Genomic DNA, 20,310 nt, shown 5'->3' with positions numbered 1-20,310 from the left:
AATCTCCGGGTCTGCCGGTACCACTTTTAGCATAGCTTAGCATAATCCATTGAATTTGATTAGACCATTAGCAATATGCTAAAAAAAAATTATTTAAAAAATAAAACTATTTAAAACTTGACTCTTCTGTAGTTACATCGTGTACTAAGATCGACGGAAAATTAAAAGTTGTCATTTTTCAGGCAGATATGGCTAGGAACTATACTCTCATTCTGGCGTAATAATCAAGAACTTTGCTGCTGTAACATGGCTGCAGGAGGCGCAAAGATATTACGCAGTGCCCGAGAATAGTCCCCTTGGTAACTTTCAATAGCAGGGAACTATTTTCGGGCACTACGTAATATCATTGCGCTTCCTGCAGCCATGTTACACCAGAATGAGAGTATAGTTCCTTGCCATATCTGCCTAGAAAATCATAACTCATAACTTTAAATTTTTCGTCTGTCTTAGTACACAATGTAACTACAGAAGAGTCAAGTTTTAAAGCAACACTATGTAGTTTTTTACCTTTAAATAATGTCTCTAAAATGATTTCAGTGATAGAACAACTTTTAACTGGACAAATTGTACTGTTGCTGCAACCTGAGCAGCCTCCTAGCTGCTACAAGCACACTCTGAAAGTGGCGGTGGAGGGTAGAGCACACAGCACCGCCCCTCCCCCTGCCTGCAGAAGAGTGTCTGATACCAGGCACTGTTGCGCTTTTCAACCACATGGGGGAGCTGTAAGTAATTTTTACATGGAAACTACATAGTGTTGCTTTAAATAGGAAAAATATCGAAACTCGTTGGTTATTTTTTAGCACATTGCTAATGGTCTAATCAGATTCAATGGATTGTGCTAAGCTATGCTAAAAGTGGTATCCCCAGACCCGGAGATCAGCCGAATGGACTCCAAAACTGCAAAAATGAAACGTTCAACACCAGAAGAGCTAGAAAATGAGCATCCTTTCAAAAAAAAGTGGAGTGTCCCTCTAAATGTCATATAACTTAGGCCTAGTCCTGGATTAATCTAAACCTTGTCTGGGAAACCGTCTCAGAGAGTTTTATATTAGTACCTCAGAGGTACATATTGGTACCAAATAGTGCATATTAGTACCTCAAAAATACATAATAGTATCTCAAAGATATATTGATACCAAATTTATACATAATCTATCATATTAGGACCTTTTTAATGGGTACTGCCCCAATGACACCTGGGGTTCATATTTTGACAATTTTTTCTAACAGAATTGAAAGTACTTAGATTTTTCAAAATAAGTTTATATGTTGAGATGATATATTAGGAAAGGATTTTGTTTTGTTTGGTAACCAGAAATATTACATATCAGGATGGTTGAATATTACAACTGGTCCTGCATCATTTGAGCTATGAATAATGCTTTAAATTTTGTTGCTTGTTGAGGACATATCTGTTTGATAATGAAACTGGTTAAAAAACAGATTTATTTTTTATGGGACCTCAGTCATATCTATGGCTATCTAGACCAGATATCTAAACCAGAATATTACAGAAACTTAAGGAAGGCTTTTATTGGCCAGTGTATTTAAATATGTCATTAGCTTAGCATCAAATACCTTTGTTGTTTGTTAGATTTTACTCTCTACATTTTAAACTTTACAAGGCCGTCCAACTCTATTCATATGCTAAACACTTTTGAAACACACCGAGTAGTTTCTGTTCCAGGTATAGAATCAGGAATGAGAATAAATGGTCCATCCGCAGCAATGACAAATACAAGACCTGCCCATCTTTAAGCAGCAAATCACATCAGGTAGTATTGTGCTTCAGCTTTCTACAGTCTGCATCTCAATCGGGCTATCAGTATCAATCTTATAACTGGAATTTGTCAAATTTTGCGCATGAACCCCTCACCATATGGGCTGAAGGATGTTTCATATATCAAATGATTAGTATTCGTGCCCATTTTACAATAAGATATTAATCAATGTAAAAGGACTTCCTGGGTCTATATACATAGTTATGTATTTTATTATTTATTTTGTGGAATAATAATATTGTTTTGTCTCCATGTTCTGACCAGCCTGTCATGGTTTTCATTTATTTCCAGCATACAGTTCATTATCCATATACACGACCATTATAAAACCAACGCTGCTCTTGTGCAGTGTAGTTTGTTGACCTGCATCCATAGACTTGGATCTATAAACAAAGTCTATAAATTATAATATGGTCTTGTAATGGTTGGTGCACTCAGTAGCAGTTCACTATCAGGCTTTAGTAGAGACACATTTAATCACAGATACACTCTGTGCAAACACAGATCCCCTAAGACTCAAAAGTCAGGGACAAACTTTGGCAAACGTAGAGGTGCATGTTTTTCTTAGCTATCTATGAGGAGATCTCCAGTGTGTTGGATTTTACGTTGTAGGTTGGCCTTCAAATACACCATGCTTATTTAGAATGGACCAGGTGTAGACAGCATAGTCTTGTGTACTGTAGGTTTGACATACTTAGTAGTGCTCTTCTAGTCTGCAGGGAACTAATGTTCTTTTAGCTCGGGTATAAAGGTCTATCTAAAGACACCTGCCATACTGCAGTGGTGATATAGATGTGCAGATGGCTAAATGGATACACGGTGATCGTGTGAGGTCTTTATAGGGCAGGGCATCTTGCCTTCAAAGCACTCAGAGTTCAAAGAGCAAAAACATCAGGGCTCAACTTACAGTTTGGCAAAAACATGATTCCACAGCAGAAGAACGGAGATCATGATCATGACCCCTAAAAGCTGTTTTCTCCGTGTTTTTTCTTCTTTTAAGGAGTTCATATTAACAAGTCTGACCATTTGTAGCACTGTAATGATGATATAAATAATTTAACAAAGTATTGCGTTTATGTAAAGACGTCGTAATAAAGTAAGATATGTTGTATTATGCTTGAATTTTGTAATTTTAATGAACATTAGAGTTAAGGGATATACCACAATTTTAATGTTGTTACATGTATATATTTTTAGAAAGTCAAAGTATGTCTATATTGAGCTCTAGAACACAAAAACTTGTAACTCAAACCTTAAAGGATTAGTCAATTTTCCTTAAAAAAAATCCAGATAATACTCACCACCATGTCATCCAAAATGTTGATGTCTTTCTTTGTTCTGTCGAGAAGAAATTATGTTTTTTAAGGAAAACATTCCAGGATTTTTCTCATTTTAATGGACTTTAATGGACCCCAACACGTAACAGTTTTAATGCAGTTTAAACTTGCAGTTTCAAAGGGCTCTAAATGCTCCCAAACGAGGCATAAGAGTCTTATGTAGCGAAACGATTATTATTTTTGACAAGAAAAAAATATGCATTTTTAAACCACGACTTCTCGTCTATCTTCGGTCCTGTGACGCGCCAGCGCGACCTCACGTAATTGCGTAATGCCGTGGACAGTCACGTGTTACATAAATGAAACACACATTTGCGGACCATTTTAAACAATAAACTGACACAAAGACATTAATTAGAATCATTCAACATACAACAACAATGGAACGGTCCTCTTTCTCCACACTTGTAAACACTGGTGCGTAGTTTCGCATTCGTCATCCGTGACCCCTTTGACGTGATGACATATTGCGTGGGGTCGCGCTGGCGCGTCACATGAACGGAGATAGACGAGAAGTTGTGGTTTAAAAGTGCATATTTTTTATTTTTCTTGTCAAAAATGACAATCGTTTCGCTAGATAAGACCCTTATGCCTCGTTTGGGATCGTATATATATATCAATATATATATATTCAGCCCAGTCTCACGAAATTTCGTTATATTGTCACGTATTTTTTTATTCTTTTTTCGTGTAATTATCACGTATTGGTTAATCAACTGTTTTGTCCTATTTTCTTACCATTGTCGCTTCGGTTTAGGGTTACATTCTAATGCAAGCACCAAATCTAACCCTAAACCGAAGTGACAATGGTTTAAAAATAGGAAAAAGCAGTTGAGTAACCAATACGTGATAATCACACGAAAACAGGAATTCGTTATACAATCACGAAAATACACGAAATTTCGTGATAATAGCACGAAAAAAGAATTAAAAAAAATACGTGACTATATCACGAAACTTTGTGAGACTGGGTAGATATACAAAAACATATTTATATGCTTAAATTGTCCTCACTGAGTTTTACTTGACTTCTGTCTATGTTTAAATATAAAACTGTATTGGAAGAAAGATTTTTTTCCTGTTAATGTATCCAGTTTTACTGCATTGTCTGCAAGTATATATGCCAGGGTCAAAATAACCCCGAATAACCAGAAAATAACCAGAAAATGTCACAATAACAGTCACATAACAGGCAAGTGCTGTCCTACTTTGTGTCCATCTCACCGGGGGTTAAGTAGGCATAATGTATTTGTATAATGTTAAGATGCGACTTCAGATTTAAGGGTTCATCATTATGGGAATTGTATAAGAGCTTTAGATTGGCAAAGCAATAATAACACAAATAGGCAATGTGTAATTTTTCGGTGCAGATTTGATCTCCTTTGCAGGTGCGTCAGTTTTTAATCTGCCCAGTAGGTGGGACTTGATGCTCGGAGCATGAACCTCTCTCTCACCCTCTCTCTCTATCTCTCTCTCTCTCTCACACACACACACCCTCTCTCTCTCCTACAGTTGCGCTCTGACGCTTTAGTCTCCAAGTCGGAGCTCCAACAACCTGGAACTACGCGACAAACAGCGCCGAGGAGACGGGGTACCCGTACCATGCAGCCCGGGGAGGAAGACAATCTGGGTCCGTTGATTTTTGATCCCTTTCTTCATTGACGGAGTATTTTCTTCTTTACTGCAATCTCATTTATCTGACATACCTTCACTCGTTCGCGCACCCGTGCGCGCTCTCCCATCGCCATACGGATACGCGGAGCTCGTTCTCTTCGCGCTTTTCTTTTGCAATTGAACATTAAGCCATCAAAGGAGCTAAAACATTAAGGGAAACACCTGGCAAAATGGATTTATTCTCCGTTCCACCCCGTGTCGGCTGGTGGAGGGTCTTGTTTCTCTTGAGCATCTTCCAAGATTACATGAGCTCCATGCTGGACTGCCCGCCGACCTGCACTTGTTCGGTTACGGACATCTTTTGCAATAAGTCTTACCAAGGGAATTTCTTTCCCCTGCTGGCACTACAGGACACAGTGAGCGACGGGAATACCACCAACAGCCTCCAGGACCTGTTTGAGAACATCACATCAATGTAAGTCAAGCGCACAAGTGTCCGTCACATGTTGAGTCCATGTGTGTATTCAGACTCAACTCGCCCACTCACTCCAGCCTTTGTGTCAGTGAGTGGGATTTAAAGAACTTGAAGGATGGACAAGAATACGACAATCTGTTTTGTAATATTGCTCCTTTAGTTCAAGAATAATCAATGCGCAATTACAAAACCGGGTATTTAACGTCTATATGATGAAACAAACCTCATAAGACAAAGTAGCATATATGGTATGCATCATATAAGTATTGCAAGCTTGTAATGCAGCATTTATTCTCTATGCATTTTACTCTTACATTCTGAGGTGGAAATAATTGATGGGAAATATTGGCGATTAATCGGTGAAATGAATCAGTTCTTGTTTTTTTTTTCGTGCTTCACAGAGAGGCGTCTTTATTGAGGCTGCTTTGTATTCATGACAGGAATCCCAAAAGGAATTTTGTCACATTTGCTTTCGGTTGTGAGCTGGTGCGCTGTAAAGAGAGAAAAAATGCCCAAGTTTAAAGTCACGACGGAGTGATATAACAGCATTGCATTAATAAAAAACGTTTGCTTAAAATAAGTCAATGGAGATTTGAAAATGCACAGCTCGTTTTCCCAAATGCGGATTCTTGATATCCCAATGCATGGCTTTTGGAAAAGGTAAAAGTCGACGACTTTGAGGCATATCAGAAAGAAACATTAATGCTATAATGGGGCAAACTCATTACAGGCTACGATGGTCTTGTTCTTTGATGGTTTTTAGGATAAATAACGGAGCTGCATAATGGCCCTCAACTGATCGGTGCAAATAAATAACGCCTCAAGCAAAGACAACATTAATGTTGTTTTCTTCAACCAAGGCCTACAAAATAATGACATATTCAATCGAAAAAGCTATTAGTTCAAGAGATTAAAACATAAATCCTCCCCTGCAAAGTTTTTTTCCTCATTCTGCCTGATTTGTTTTGGGCATGCTGCAGTGCATATTGATGTTACATTTCTTTATCATGCAACATCGATAATGTAAAGCTGCACATATAAGAAAAGTGTAGGCTAAAATCGAGACAAATCGTGTCATTTTCAATTTCAACGCCAGCGCAATACAAAAGCCCGTTTGCTTGAACAAAAACCCAATTCAGGATTGATGCTTTGTTGGCAATTGCCTTGAAGGGATACCATGACAACCTTATAGCGCTTTGTGATGGATTCACTTTTTCATTGCATTTGCTGCATAATAGTGTATGCAAACTATTGCATGAGCTCAACAGTTTCTTTGAGAGACGTTTCTTTACCTCCCGTTTTCAGTCACTTATTCAAGCCACTAGAGGGGATAGTGGTAACCTTTTTCAGCATCTACATTGAAAATCCTTAAGGCGTCTGTCGGAGAGCATGTTTGTGTTTATAACTCTCTAATGTGCGCACGTCATTTCTTTAACCAAGCTATCTGCTTTTAATTAGTTGCTTGCTTTAAATATTTAGTTTTGCGGCGCATTCACGTTCAGCGAACTGAGATCAGCACCCCCTGACGCTGGACAGCTCCTTTAACTAAAGTCCATTGCGCCATTAGTGATCCCTGTAAAAAGAGGGCGACATTTTTAGTTCGCATTCCCTGACGTGTCATCAACCCACTTCTATTGTTTTTAGTCGACCTTGACCAATTTGGAAATGATGTTTATAGTCCTTCAGTCTTTTTATGGAAAGTTGTAAACTTTTGTGAAGTACAGTATATAATAGGAAGCTGTCACAACTTGACTGTTTCTCAGTAACTGTAAGATTTTGAGTTAGTCTTATTTTACAAATGGACACTTTATGTAACAGTTTGTAAATAATTTCTTTAAAATGTCAAAATCATAATATATTTGCAATAACACTATAAGAGAAACAAGTAAATGAATAACACAGCATATACTATCACAAAGAATGGTCAGAAGATAGTCCCTAGATGTCACTGGAATGGTACCCTTTAAAAAATATATACTTTGCACCTAAACAGTTCATATTAAGGTACATACTGGTACCAAATATATACAAATTATTCATTCAATTTCCTAAATTTTTTTAAGGTAAGTGGTTGCACTAAATGTATTGATAAACAAAAGTTATTAATTTTCTTTTTTGTTTTGTTTTAAATACAGCTTAAATAAATTGATTGCAACCACTTACCTTAAAAGATTAGTCCATTTCCTTAAAAAAAAAAAATCCAGATAATTTACTCACCACCATGTCATTCAAAATGTTGATGTCTTTCTTTGTTCAGTCGAGAAGAAATTATGTTTTTTGAGGAAAACATTCCAGGATTTTTCTCATTTTAATGGACTTTAATGGACACCAATACCTAACAGTTTTAATGCAGCTTAATATTGCAGTTTCAACGGAGTTTTAAGGACTCTAAACGATCTCAAACAAGACATAAGGGTCTTATCTAGCGAAACGATTGTCATTTTTGGCAAGAAAAATAAAAAATATGCACTTTTAAACCACAAATTCTCGTCTATCTCCGGTCCTGTGACGCGCCAGCGCGACCTCACGTAATTGCGTAATGACGTTGACAGGTCACGTGTTACATATATGAAACGGACATTTGCGGACCATTTTAAACAATAAACTGACACAAAGACATTAATTAGTATCATTCGACATGCAACGTCGGAATGGTCCTCTTTCGCCACACTTGTAATCACTGGGGCGTAGTTTTGCATACGTCCTCTGTGACCTCTTGACGTGATGATGTATTGCGTGAGGTCGCGCTGGCGCGTTACATGACTGGAGATAGATGAGAAGTTGTGGTTTAAAAGTGCATATTTTTTATTTTTCTGGTCAAAAATGCAATTTTAAACTGCATTAAAACTGTTACAGTACGTGTTGGGGTCCATTAAAGTCCATTCAAATGAGAACAATCCTGGAATGTTTTCCTTAAAAACATAATTTCTTCTCGACTAAACAAAGACAGACATCAACAATTTTGGATGACATGGTGGTGAGTAAATTATCTGGATTTTTTTTAAGAAAATTGACTAATCCTTTAAAAAATTTAGTAAATTGAATGAATCATTTTTTTTCAGTGTACCTTAATGGACCTTTATAAAGTGTACTCCCCAGTGACAGCTTGGGACCACTTTTTTTTGACAGTGTACAATAAGGTTAATAGTTAAAAGCCTGCTAGCCAACCAGGTCTGATCTACTAAACAGTGCATTATACAGTATCATACATTCAGAAGACTTGTGTAATTCAGAGAAGCATAACAAAATGATTTAATAAGTTGTGTTTTCTTTATATTGAAACTATTCTTAAGTTTTTGTAAATGTACAGCCTCTTAATGTCTATGTTAAGTTTCTATTGTTTAAAACATTACTCCCTTTTGATTTTAAATGACCCACATCATTTTTGGACACTTTCTTGTTGTCTAAGAAATAATGCAACCCTTTATCACAAAATTATGTACCTATAGTCACGTAAATTTGTGATTATTTTACATGACACTGGCACGTTTTTACGTGACCGTATCACATATTTCTGTTTACGTGTTATTGTCACGTATTGGTTACTCAACTGTTTTGTCCTATTTTCAAACCATTGTTGCTTCGGTTTAGGGTTAGATTTGGTGTTTGCGTTATGACGTCACTTTAAGTATTGGTTTATAAAAGAAAATCTGTTTTTTAAACAACTGTTGCCTGGCGTTAAGGTTAGAGTTGGGTTTGGGTAAGGATGTCATTTCATGTAAATCTCACCCTAAAGCGAAGCGACAAGAAAATAGGACAAAACAGTTGAGTAACCAATACGTGACAATGACACGTAAACAGAAATACGTGATACAGGCACGTAAAAACGCAGAAAAACGTGTCAGTGTCATGGAAAAGAATCACAAATTTACGTGACTATACGTACGTAATTTCGTGAAACTGGGTTGGATAATGTATAGGCAGCCGGTTGTTATCGCATAAATAAGCCCCTACAGTGTGATTACTATCCAGTGAGAAGTGAAACTGAAGGGGCTTATTTTGCGATAACAACCGACTGCCTGTACATTATCCCGCTTATTACACAGATATTTACTTTATAAGTAAGGTCAGGGACATTAAATATTGATTTGAAAATTTGCTTATTTTAAATAAATGCAGATGAAAACACGCTTACTTTTTGGTTTTGTTTGTGTTTAAATGTCACAAACACACTATTTGGTTTAATCATTTGTAAATATAATGTCATATATGTTATTAAAAGACATATTTATAATTAATTTAATATTAAACTGTCAAAATGAATCGCAGCATCCAGGTTACCATGTGTTATACGTTTTGAACGGTGAATAACAAACCTGCAAATGGCTGGCCAATCAGAATCAAGCATTCCAATGAGCCATGTAATGAATAGCAATGATGTTAGGTAGTATTTGTTGTTATCACAACTATCTGGGGTACAGTTTAGCTTGTTTTGAATATGTTTCTAACACACAAGAGATTTAAAGTGTGTGGGAGAGAATAAGCGAGGTCTTACTGTAGAAGTTAGCAACTTTTACGGTTTACTGTTGATTTTCCCAGCTTTGTATTGTTGTGCATCTGAGTAATCGAGTGCCTTTAGTGTAGCTCATTTGTTTTCATCAAGCATATCCATTACACTAATTGTCTTTTTTTAGTACTCTCGACAATGCTATTTCTGTATTAGCTGTGCTATTCCTTTATTTTACTAATGGAATGTCACAATTCATGGCCAGAATATATAACTGGATACAGGCACCTTACATCAGATGGCTTTTTTCATCCTTAATGCTAGAGAAATACATTTGACTAAGATTAAGCATATATGTCTAAAATCAATTTTGGCAATGCATTCTGTTGTCTACTGAACGTATGAATATCATAATTTTGTCTTTATTTATTCGTTTCTCACCAAGAAGTCTTATTAGAAATTCTGCATGCGTTCTAAGCAAGCTACTGGTGCAAAAAAAAAAGTCACTTGCTCGCAATTGTCGATTGACCATTCAAACTCTATTCATCCATACCAAGACTCTGTGCGTCTATAAAGCAGCATCTGAACCTAATTTCATGTGTGTGATTAAAAAAAGAGTGGATTAGCAACAGTTTGAGATAGGCCTACTTGAAAATTACTCCCATAAATCTAAATGGCGCTACTTTGCAAAGATCTCCGAAGCTCAATTACATCGAAGCTTTTCAGAAAGCGTTTTCAAAGTAAAGCAGCCGTTTCAAATCGGCACATATAAAAGCCATCAAGAACGGCACGTACCTGCTTGATAGATGGCGAAGGCGCGAAAAATAGGTCGCTCATTGAAGAACATTTTAATGGGAATTCAGACGGCTCCTATACTGCGCATAAGGAGGCCGTTTTTTCTTTTAATGTTGCCTGCCTGCTTGATTGCTGCTTTCAGGTAATCAAACAATAGCTTCAGGCCACAAATGGATTCATAATTACACGCCTTATGTGACGATCAGGCTTCCTCCCCTGCATTGGAACAAGATGGGAGTAGGCCTATTTGTTGCTGTTAACTAGGCGAAATGTAAACGAAACATTCGCAAGCGGTCGATACTCATTTTAGCCGTGCTGGTTCGGTAATGCTTCTCAATCGGTGACTCCTAAGGCGTCATTTCGCTGGCAGGTGTGGTAATGTGCAAGGCCAGCTAATTTCAGCCTGGAAATCGTATTGGAAGCTGTGCATTCGTCCGTGGCATATGTTGTGCTTTGAGAGAACGGTGAAGAGGGTTATCATCTACTGTACCCTGGCCGCGTCTAAGGAAGACCAATATGGTCTCGTTTACATTGGTTTTTATGACACGTGCGGGGTGGGTCATGGTGATAGAGAGCAGTTGGTTTGTTAAATGCATCAAATATTTATTTGCTTTTTTTCGAGGCGACCTGTGGGGCCTTTCCAAAGCATATTTTGGATTTAGGGAAAGGCCGGTGTTGATATATGCCCCGAGAATCATCTCTCTCACTTTTATTAGTCATTTTTAGCTCTTTGTAAGAAAATCTTGTGGATAACAAATCTATTTCTTTCTTCGAAACTTATTCGGAAAACGATATTTTAGCTCAAAGTACCCTTTTCGAGTACATAAAAGCTTTCACTCTTGTAAGCCGAAAGGAAGTGTTTTATTCACAGCCTATTTATTTACAAAAGCCCAGGTGCGATTCGACAGTTTTGAAAGCTTTAGGTGTCAGATCAAAAGAAAAACGTTACCAGTATTTTCCGAGTTGGCCTGGTGCTTGTTTGACAACTTAAAAACTAGCATAGCGCAAGTTCACAAGTTCCCATCCGTCCTTTTTTCGACCTTGAAAGCTTTTGTTTATCATTTTGCAGTGTTATTGGCGATGAGTGCACGCATGAATAACCACACCATGTACATCATTATTTTCAATATCATTTTAGACCCAGCAGCCTTTTAATGACCATCCAAAACAGTCGGAAATAACGCAATGCTCTCCATAATGTGCAAATTATGGATTTTGAAAGAAGCACATATTGGAATACATCGCACGCGGCTATTGTGCCCAGTACAGTAATGGGAGGTGTCCATTTGTGTGACCCCTGATGTTCATAATGTGTCTGAAGGCCCTTTTTATGATGACTATAATGGCAAGAAGATCAATAAACGGCCAACGGCCAAACCCAAAGACCCTCGCAGTGTGGGTTCAGATATGAATCTGGGACATAGTAAAGGTATCAGCATGCCCTGGTGATCACAATACTCCCAATAATGTTGTTGTTCGAGTTTTCCATTTTTAATGTTGTATTGTGTGGGTGCTATTGGTCATAGTATAAATAATCCTGGTGTGATGTTGAAATAGGGCAACATTTGGTATGTGGTATTGATCTGGTTCTTTCCGTAACACTGAAATGAGCTGCTTGGGGACATTTTGCATTTTAGGGGGCTCATAATGATTGGGCTTGTATGTTTCAGTATTTTACACCATTATGGGCACTATTTTAATGATCTAAGCGCATGGTCTAAAACGCACGGCGCAAGTGCACTAAGGACGTGTCCGAATTCCCTAGTTTAAGGATGGGGAAAATGGTCTATGCACCTGGCGCACCGTCTAAAATTGTTGTTCCTATTCTCGTAATGAGTAATGGGTGTGTTTTGGGCGTAACGTGCAATAAACCAATGAGAGTCTCATCTGTCCTCCCCTTTAAAAGCCAATTGCCAAGGCGAATTGCCTATTTACATGGTGGAGTTTGTAAAAGAAAAAACTGTAATTACAAATATGCCTCCCCCCTTTTCTGCACTGGGACAGCGCCATGAGTGTTTTGAAAAATATTACTAAATAAATGGTTCTCATCTCACCATATCCAAAATTACAAAGTCATCATATACAATAAATCTGTTACATAATATTAAATATTAACAAGTTTAGCAAAATAAATCTGCTTGCTAGGCTACAGGTGGAGCAGCTCTTCTGCCAGCTGATCTTAACTTCACACTTTCTTAATTTTCTCACAAAGTCCTGTAAACTATCCTCATAAATATCCAAGAGACTCAATAATAATCTTTGACATTTTAATTCTTTAATTTTTCATATGTAAAAACATTTGTGTGCTCCTGCGCAGCCATGTGTGTAAAAACGTGTGTTACTAATGCGCTCCTAAAAGAAAAAAATATTGCGCCACTGACTTTAGACCAGATTTTGGTTGGTCAATGGCGTAGTCTATTTTAGTTGCCTCAAAATAGCAACGCGCCAACAATGCGCCTGAACACACCTCGCTATCAAGCTAGCATTTAAACAACGTGACGCTAGACGTGAAAATGATAACTGCGTCGGGCTCAAAAACACTTGCGTTCTGCGTTGCGCCGGGTGTATGATAGGGCCCTAGACGGTTTTAGCAGTAACAACATAAACAAGCGTCTTTTGTGGAAAACATGTAACTTCTGGTAAACTCCGCTAAGAATAATAAAAACAAAGTCCTTTAAAATTTGTTTATTTATATAACAAGCAAAATAAACCAGCCCAGTCTCATGAAATTTCGTTATATATTCACGTAATTTTTTGATTATTTTTTCGTGATATTATGACAAATTTCCACTTTTTTGTGATCGTATAACGAATTCCTGTTTCAGTGTGATTATCACGTATTGGTTATTCAACTGTTTTGTCCTATTTTCTTACCATTGTCGCTTCGGTTTAGGGTTAGATTTACATAAAATGACATGTCTACGCAAACCCAACTCTAACCCTAACGCCAGGCGACATATAAAAAAGAAACCAGAAAAAAATAGTATAAACCAATATATAAAGAGTGATATTCTAATGCAAGCACCAAATATAACCCTAAACCGAAGCACAATGGTTTAAAAATAGGAAAAAGCAGTTGAGTAACCAACTCAACCACGTGATAATCACACGAAAACAGGAATTCGTTATACGATTACGAAAAAAAAACGGAAATTCGTGATGTTTTCACGAAAAAGAATCAAAAAATTACGTGACTAAATCATGAAACCTCGTGAGACTGGGGTAAATAAACAACATGTAGATTACCTAGGAAACCAAAATGTGTGTTATTTTGAATAACGTATATTTTTCAAGAGTCTAGTCAACTAGTCAGATCATTAAACAAACAGAAACCTGTTTGTAAAGTTCCGACCAGACTCGTAATTACGTCATCGCATGTGCATCAGATGAAACCGTCTATAGTGGAGTTTAGTCCAGATTTAAATGTTTAGTCTAAGGAAGAGATCTTCAACATTTTTCAGTCCAAGGAACCCTTAAATGGATAGAGAGGAGGAGCAAATAAAGACTGGATTTACATACTTTTATGATGGTTACGTTACAAAGATATTAAAATAATAAATTAACTAAATAGATTTTATTATTGGAACATTTTTATTATTATAATTTCTTGTATAATTTTTATTATTGGCCTACTAATGGATTTTTGTTTTATGCCTAATTTACTTTTTCCACCATGGGCCCCCAAGGTTCCCCAGACCCCTTGTTAAAGACGCATGGTCTGAAAGGTAGATAGATAGTAGTTAGATTAGATTACACAGTCTAGACATAAGCAGTTAAGTTTTTCAATACATTCAAAAGACCAAATCCAGCTCTGTGCAACACAGAATAACAGTAGGAAACCGAGGTAAAATGATGGCTGCTGTTGCGTCGAAACAGTGTGTTGCAAAAATGTATGCGTGCCACCCCCTTTCCTGCTGTTCGTACAAATAAGTTACACAGTGCTTCGTCGGATCCCACACTGTGAACGCTTCTGTTTGCATGTTTGACGGGTAATCGTTCCTTAGATTCGACTGAATTAACTCAGTTGTAGGAATGGCAGCCAGAAATCTCAAGGTCACATGGATGTTAATGTTTAAGGGAAGAAAGAAGTGCAATGGTATACGTTTGCGGAGATTTGTAAAGCATGTGGTGTTTGGTCATGATGTGCATGCGTTCTTGTTTTTTCTAGGTCAAATATACTCTTTAGTTTGTATTTTTTAAGTATCTAAACAATTTGTTTTGCAGTTGAACAGCATCTGTCACTTTTAGTTTAGAAAAACCTTTATCATCTCAATTCTGCATATGGCACAGAATAATATGAATGTAAATGTTTCAACTCTCAAACTGTTCTCTTTAAAATGCTTAGAGAGTTTATTTATGTAATTTATTGAAGTAACTCATAGAAATATTTGTATTGGAGAGGCAACCAAACAAAATATTTTAAATATATATATATATATATATATATTGTTGAGCGAGATGCGGGGTGTAGCTTGTAGCTCGTATTCGCCACGCTGCCATCCTCCAGTGAGGACCACGCTGAAATATTGATCGCTCTCTCCTTTCAGCACAATATAGCCCTTTACTACTTTGGCTCTTTGTGAAACGTAGAAATGAATTCAATTTCATTCCGACTAGCGAAACTGTAAGTGGACAATTTTTGTGGCCCTTTATGCATGCTAGTCGAAGCAATTTTTAGCCGATGTCGATGATGGAAGTTAATGAAACACAAGCACATCCCACTGAGTCTCCTAATTCAATAGAAAATTATTGATTGAGACAAAAGTAATGGAATAATAGTGACAGTGACATTCCAATCTAGAATATTCCACACTTCAGATAGCAGATGATACGACGGAGAGAGCGTTGGGTTTCAATCACGGACATGTTGGAGGTAATTTCGCCTGCTGCTGTTTTAGATTTCCTTCCTTTCAACCCCTCTCTCTCTCTTGCTCTCATTTTTTATTTTTCTCCTGCTTGCCGCTGATCTTTTATTCATTGCATGGCTAATGAAGCCCCTGATAGACTGTAGACCAGTGCGGATGATCCCGAGCAGTTCATTTTTTGGTTAGCTGGCAGATGGAGGACGAGATGCGTCCACAGGTCGGCAGTAGCAGCGTTTTTAACATCATGCCGTGCTGGTTTCATGCTTACCTGAGTCTAAGAAGAAAAGCCTTTCGTAACAGACCTGGATACATTTTTGTTTGCATTTAGTAACTTTAGTAAGTGAAATTTCAGACACAAATCTTTACTAGATTCAGGTTTTATGTCTCAAAAACATGTAAGTGCCGCACATGAGATCAAGGTTTGGCTGGCAAGGCTTGTTTGCCCCTGCTGCTAGATGCTGTAACTACACTTTATTTTTTTACCTTCCTTACATTTAAAAAGTCACTTTAGGGTACTATTTAAAATTTTGACCACACTTTAACTTATGTATCTTATGTAATTTAGTTTCAATTTCAATTGATTTTTATAAGATACTGTAAAGCAACGCCATCACTAGTCAAAATTTTAAGTAGTACGTTGAAATGACTTGCACCGCCAAATTGAATAAACTTAAAAATATAAACACAGGTAAAAAATACAATGTACACTAGTGGGTGATTCTCACGAAATCTAGACTTAAAATGTGTCCAGATTTTTCTAAACGCCCTTGAAGCCAATTTTTTTTTGCACATATAAGATTAAGGTCTGAACTTACTATAACAATTGTTTATAGAGGATTTAAAAATATTTCCTATAGAATTATTTACATTTTTTTATATTATCATTATCAAAAATTATCATTACCGCAACATGATATTACATTAAATATATGCATTTACAAATTCATGTTTCGGTAATGAGAGCTAAAAAGTTGTCTAGGTACTATGACAAACAAAATTTTAACTTTTATCTGGAGAGAAAAAAGAAGAACTGCTTACCTGGTAGCCATCTTGAGTGTCACAGTCAATTATGTCCCTTCCAACAATTTTTTTTTGTGTAGCAATGATTGAAAATTGTTGCGGAGGATGAGAAAATTGGTCTTGGACACATTTATATTCCTTATTATTGTCTCTACATTTTCCAATGATCACCAAATACCACATGTTTCTTTACTGTAAATGTTTATAGTATAACATGCACTGAAGCTTTTTATTTTTTTTATTTTTTAATTAAAAATATTTCCATGTAAAAGAACCAAAATCCACTAATGGACACGTTGCGGTAATGAAAATTTCCCCCTTTAATGTGGAAAAAAATAAAATTGGTTTGAATGATGTCATTTGAAATCATGTGCAAAATAGTACATGAAGTATGCTTCTTATTTTGATAGTCTAACTTTACATTTACTTTTTTTATCAAAATGTTTCATGACACCTCATAAGTCTTATTTCGTGAGAATCACCCTATTTGTTTTTAAAACATCTTTAATGTGATTTTTTTATTAGGGTCTATTCAAAACATCTCGGGTTATGTATGACGCTGTGTCTCCCTTGCCATACTTCCAACGTGCCTGTACAGCCGCTTCGGCATGCCAGATAATGCCAGATAAAGTGGGCATTCCTTTTTCTCCTTATTTATGCTCACTAGCTTCCGCCTATGATATCACGCCCAACCAGTGGTTGAATTTGATATACATACTCAGACGTCGTCATGCTTTAGGCATTCCCAAACCGTCACTACGGCGACACAGCCCTAGTTCCCTCGAAAGGGAACTATCAATTTCTCTTAATAAAATACAGTTATTTATAGGGCTGTTACGATTTTAAAAAATTTGGCTGACGGTTAATTGTTTAATAAATTGTGCCGATTATGACAATTCATTTCCTTTTTTAGGACTTTATAACGATTAATTGCCTGTTTTGTTGCTTTGACATTTAATTCTCATACATTTTTTTGCTCGTTTTTCACACAAATATATCTTTTAAAAAACTGAAAATTCACACAATAAAGTGTCTAAAAAAACTGAAAATAAAAATGCAATTAAAATAAACTGACTCTACCAGAACAGGCCTTAAATAGTAGCCAATCCTACTAAGGTCATATTAGTACAATTAATAAACATGTGTTGAATGGCTTTGCATTGTATCACGTTGTAATGTCACTTAAGGAGTGCCATCTGATACTGTCTTGATTATACAGGTGCTGCTGCTCCCCCTTGTGTTTTTAGAAAGATGTGCAATCATTGCGGTGATCTGAAATCATTACGAGGAGGTCAAACAATCGCGATGAGACGATTATTTAATCATTGGGACAGCCCTAGTTATTTAAAAGCAATGTTTCATTATAGCAAAACATATGTTGACATTAACATTCATGTCGATATTAAAAAATACTTACTATAGTAAATTTCAGTAAATTCTATAACGTTTATATAGTAAAAACTAAAGTATATTATTGCAATTATACTGTACTATGGTATACTATAGTAGTTTTTAGTATGTATAGTATGTTGGTGCACTTTTAGAAAAAAAGGTACAAAAGTTTATTTAAAAAAGTCCTATGTACTATTTTGGTACAGATATTTACCTTTGAGGAACCAGTATGTACCTCTAAGGTATCAATGTGTACCTTTGAGGTACTAATATGCACCCTTTATATACAAAAGTGAACTTTTTTGAAAAGGTACTGCCCTAGTGAAAACATTTTCTTGTACCTTTTTTCCTGAAAGTGTGTAAATGTTCTTGTGATGTCACCGTCCCATGAAGAACTGCCAGCTGTTGACTGTTACCACCTATACTTATTTTAAGTAATCCACATTGTCTTTCTCTTTAACTTCAGTAGCACATTTTAAATCTCTGAACTAAGTTCAACCCTTGTAGAGCATATAGCAGATTAGCCCATGTAGGACAGTCCAGATACATTCAATTTTAACTTACAGCCAAGAAGTACTTAGAGAAGGTTGTAATCTCAAGGCCAACAGTTTCTGGGTTGCCAGAGGTCCAAGTGCTATGTGAAGCTCATTGCTATTCACAGGCTGTCGTTGCAGTGGGAAAACAAGAGTGGGCATCGCAAATGGGATTGAGCGCCTTATAAGGCACCTGCGCTAGGCGGATACGGTTCGGGTTTAGTCGAATTTCGCTGCTACCTCATGTTTTTTTTAGGTCTGTTTTGGATTCCAGGAGAGCTTTTCTGTGATGGGAGGCTAAGTGGGATTGTGGCTCCAATCTATGGCATTTCACTGTGTAATGAAATGTTTCCTTCAACTGCAAGAGACTGACTCTCTATAAGGTCATTGTGCTGATGTCTTGAAAACTTGCTTGGAATCCAAGTCCTAGGACGGAAATATAAATGGACTGCCTTCTCATGCCAAGCTTGCATCTGCCTGTCAAGTACACCGAGCACAGTGGGAGGTTATAAATGTTGCAACACTGAGAGATCTTTACATGTTAATGAGACCTTCATATTGGCATATAAGTTCACAACATTTTTTGCATAGACCAGAATGAAAAGTGTTCCTGTTGGTGATCTGTTGGTAGAACATTGCGTTAGCATCACAAAGGTTGTGAGTTCAATTCCCAGAGAACACACATACTAATAAAAATGTATAGATTAAATGTACTAAAAATCACTTTGGATACAAGTGTAAATGTAAATAAAACATCTGTAAACTGTTAAAAAATGTGTTCTGGTTGGTTGCCAGGGATGTTGCAATATAGCTGATATGATGTTCTAGTAAATGTTAGCATGTTGCTAAGCGAGGTTGGTACACAGTCAAAAAAAAAATGGTAAAAAAATGTATGTGTCCTATTATGTGCCATTTAGGTACATATATGTATACATGTGGTACTAATATGCACTCTTTGGTACAAATGTGCACCTCTGATGTACTAATATGAACCCTTTAGGTGCAAAGGTGTATAGGCATACCTTTCGAAAGGGTACGCCCCAGTGACTGATAGGGACCATTTTTCTGACAGTAGGGTGTTTGCATATTGCTATATAATGGTATGTTAATACGTCACAGGTCCATTATTTACAGTCAGTTTATGAATGGTTTAATTGTTTTATTATGCACCACAGGAAAAACTTTTTGAAATATCATTATAAATATATTGAAGGCTTCTGTAGTTAGAGCATTGGGTTAGCAGCGGCTCGACCTGATTTTGCCAAGTGAGAGATGTCCTCATGGCAACATACTGTGTTGACCCAAGGACAACATTTTTGTAAATAAAACCTTAAGCCACCCCAAACCCACTCTAACCATAAACAAACCCTAAAATCAACCAAGAGAAAACGATCATTGAAAAACAATGGGCTAGAAGCAGCTAATCCTGCTCGAAACTTAAACTAGAAACTGTATTTCTGAAATCTGATTGGTTGATTAAAATGTTATCCCATAATGTTGCCCTGAGGACATCGACCACTTGGCAAAATCAGGAGAGCTGTTAGGGGCGTGAAAGGTCATTGGTTTGATTCCAAGGGAACACACATACTTGGTAAAATGTATAGCTTGAATGCACGGTAAGGGGCCGTTTACACCTGGTATTAAGATGCGTTTTCGTCGATCGAATCACAAGTGGACGAAGCTAAAGACAGGTGTAAACAGTGTTCAAAACGTTTTGAGCTCATCCACTTTCGACCACATTTAGAGGTTGACGCAAAAACAACAACCTTGGACCGGATTGCTTTTGTGGTGTAAACGCCCATGTGGTCGAATATGTTCGAACAGCCACAAAACACCACCTACTCTCTGCCTCTTTATATAATTTGATGTACCGAGCACAATGTTTCACATTTTTTTGACTTCTAGAGCAAACCCACAGTGTACAGTGCTATGTTTAGGCTAAACCAAAGCGGCTGATCTCCGCGTCTTTCATTAGTGCGAGCGTGTGAAAGTTGCACAAGCTTATTTCATCAATTGCGCTGAAATATCAGAGAAAGCGCTTACAAATGCAC

At 36.9% G+C, this 20,310-nt stretch overlaps 1 protein-coding gene across 1 annotated transcript in view; it reads left to right on the top strand.

Moving 5' to 3' along the window:
• The first annotated feature begins 4,612 nt into the window (after positions 1–4,612).
• ntrk3a (neurotrophic tyrosine kinase, receptor, type 3a) overlaps positions 4,613–20,310 on the top strand; it is a 280,863-nt gene continuing 265,165 nt past the window's right edge. The window contains exon 1 of the mRNA XM_073868566.1: positions 4,613–5,207. Within this exon, the coding sequence (XP_073724667.1) occupies positions 4,963–5,207 (245 nt within the window). The 5' untranslated portion in view covers positions 4,613–4,962. The remainder of the gene's footprint in view (positions 5,208–20,310) is intronic.

Source organism: Misgurnus anguillicaudatus, chromosome 6 (assembly GCF_027580225.2).
Source record: "Misgurnus anguillicaudatus chromosome 6, ASM2758022v2, whole genome shotgun sequence".
NCBI lineage: Eukaryota > Metazoa > Chordata > Actinopteri > Cypriniformes > Cobitidae > Misgurnus > Misgurnus anguillicaudatus.
This window is presented reverse-complemented; position numbering and strand designations above follow the sequence as displayed.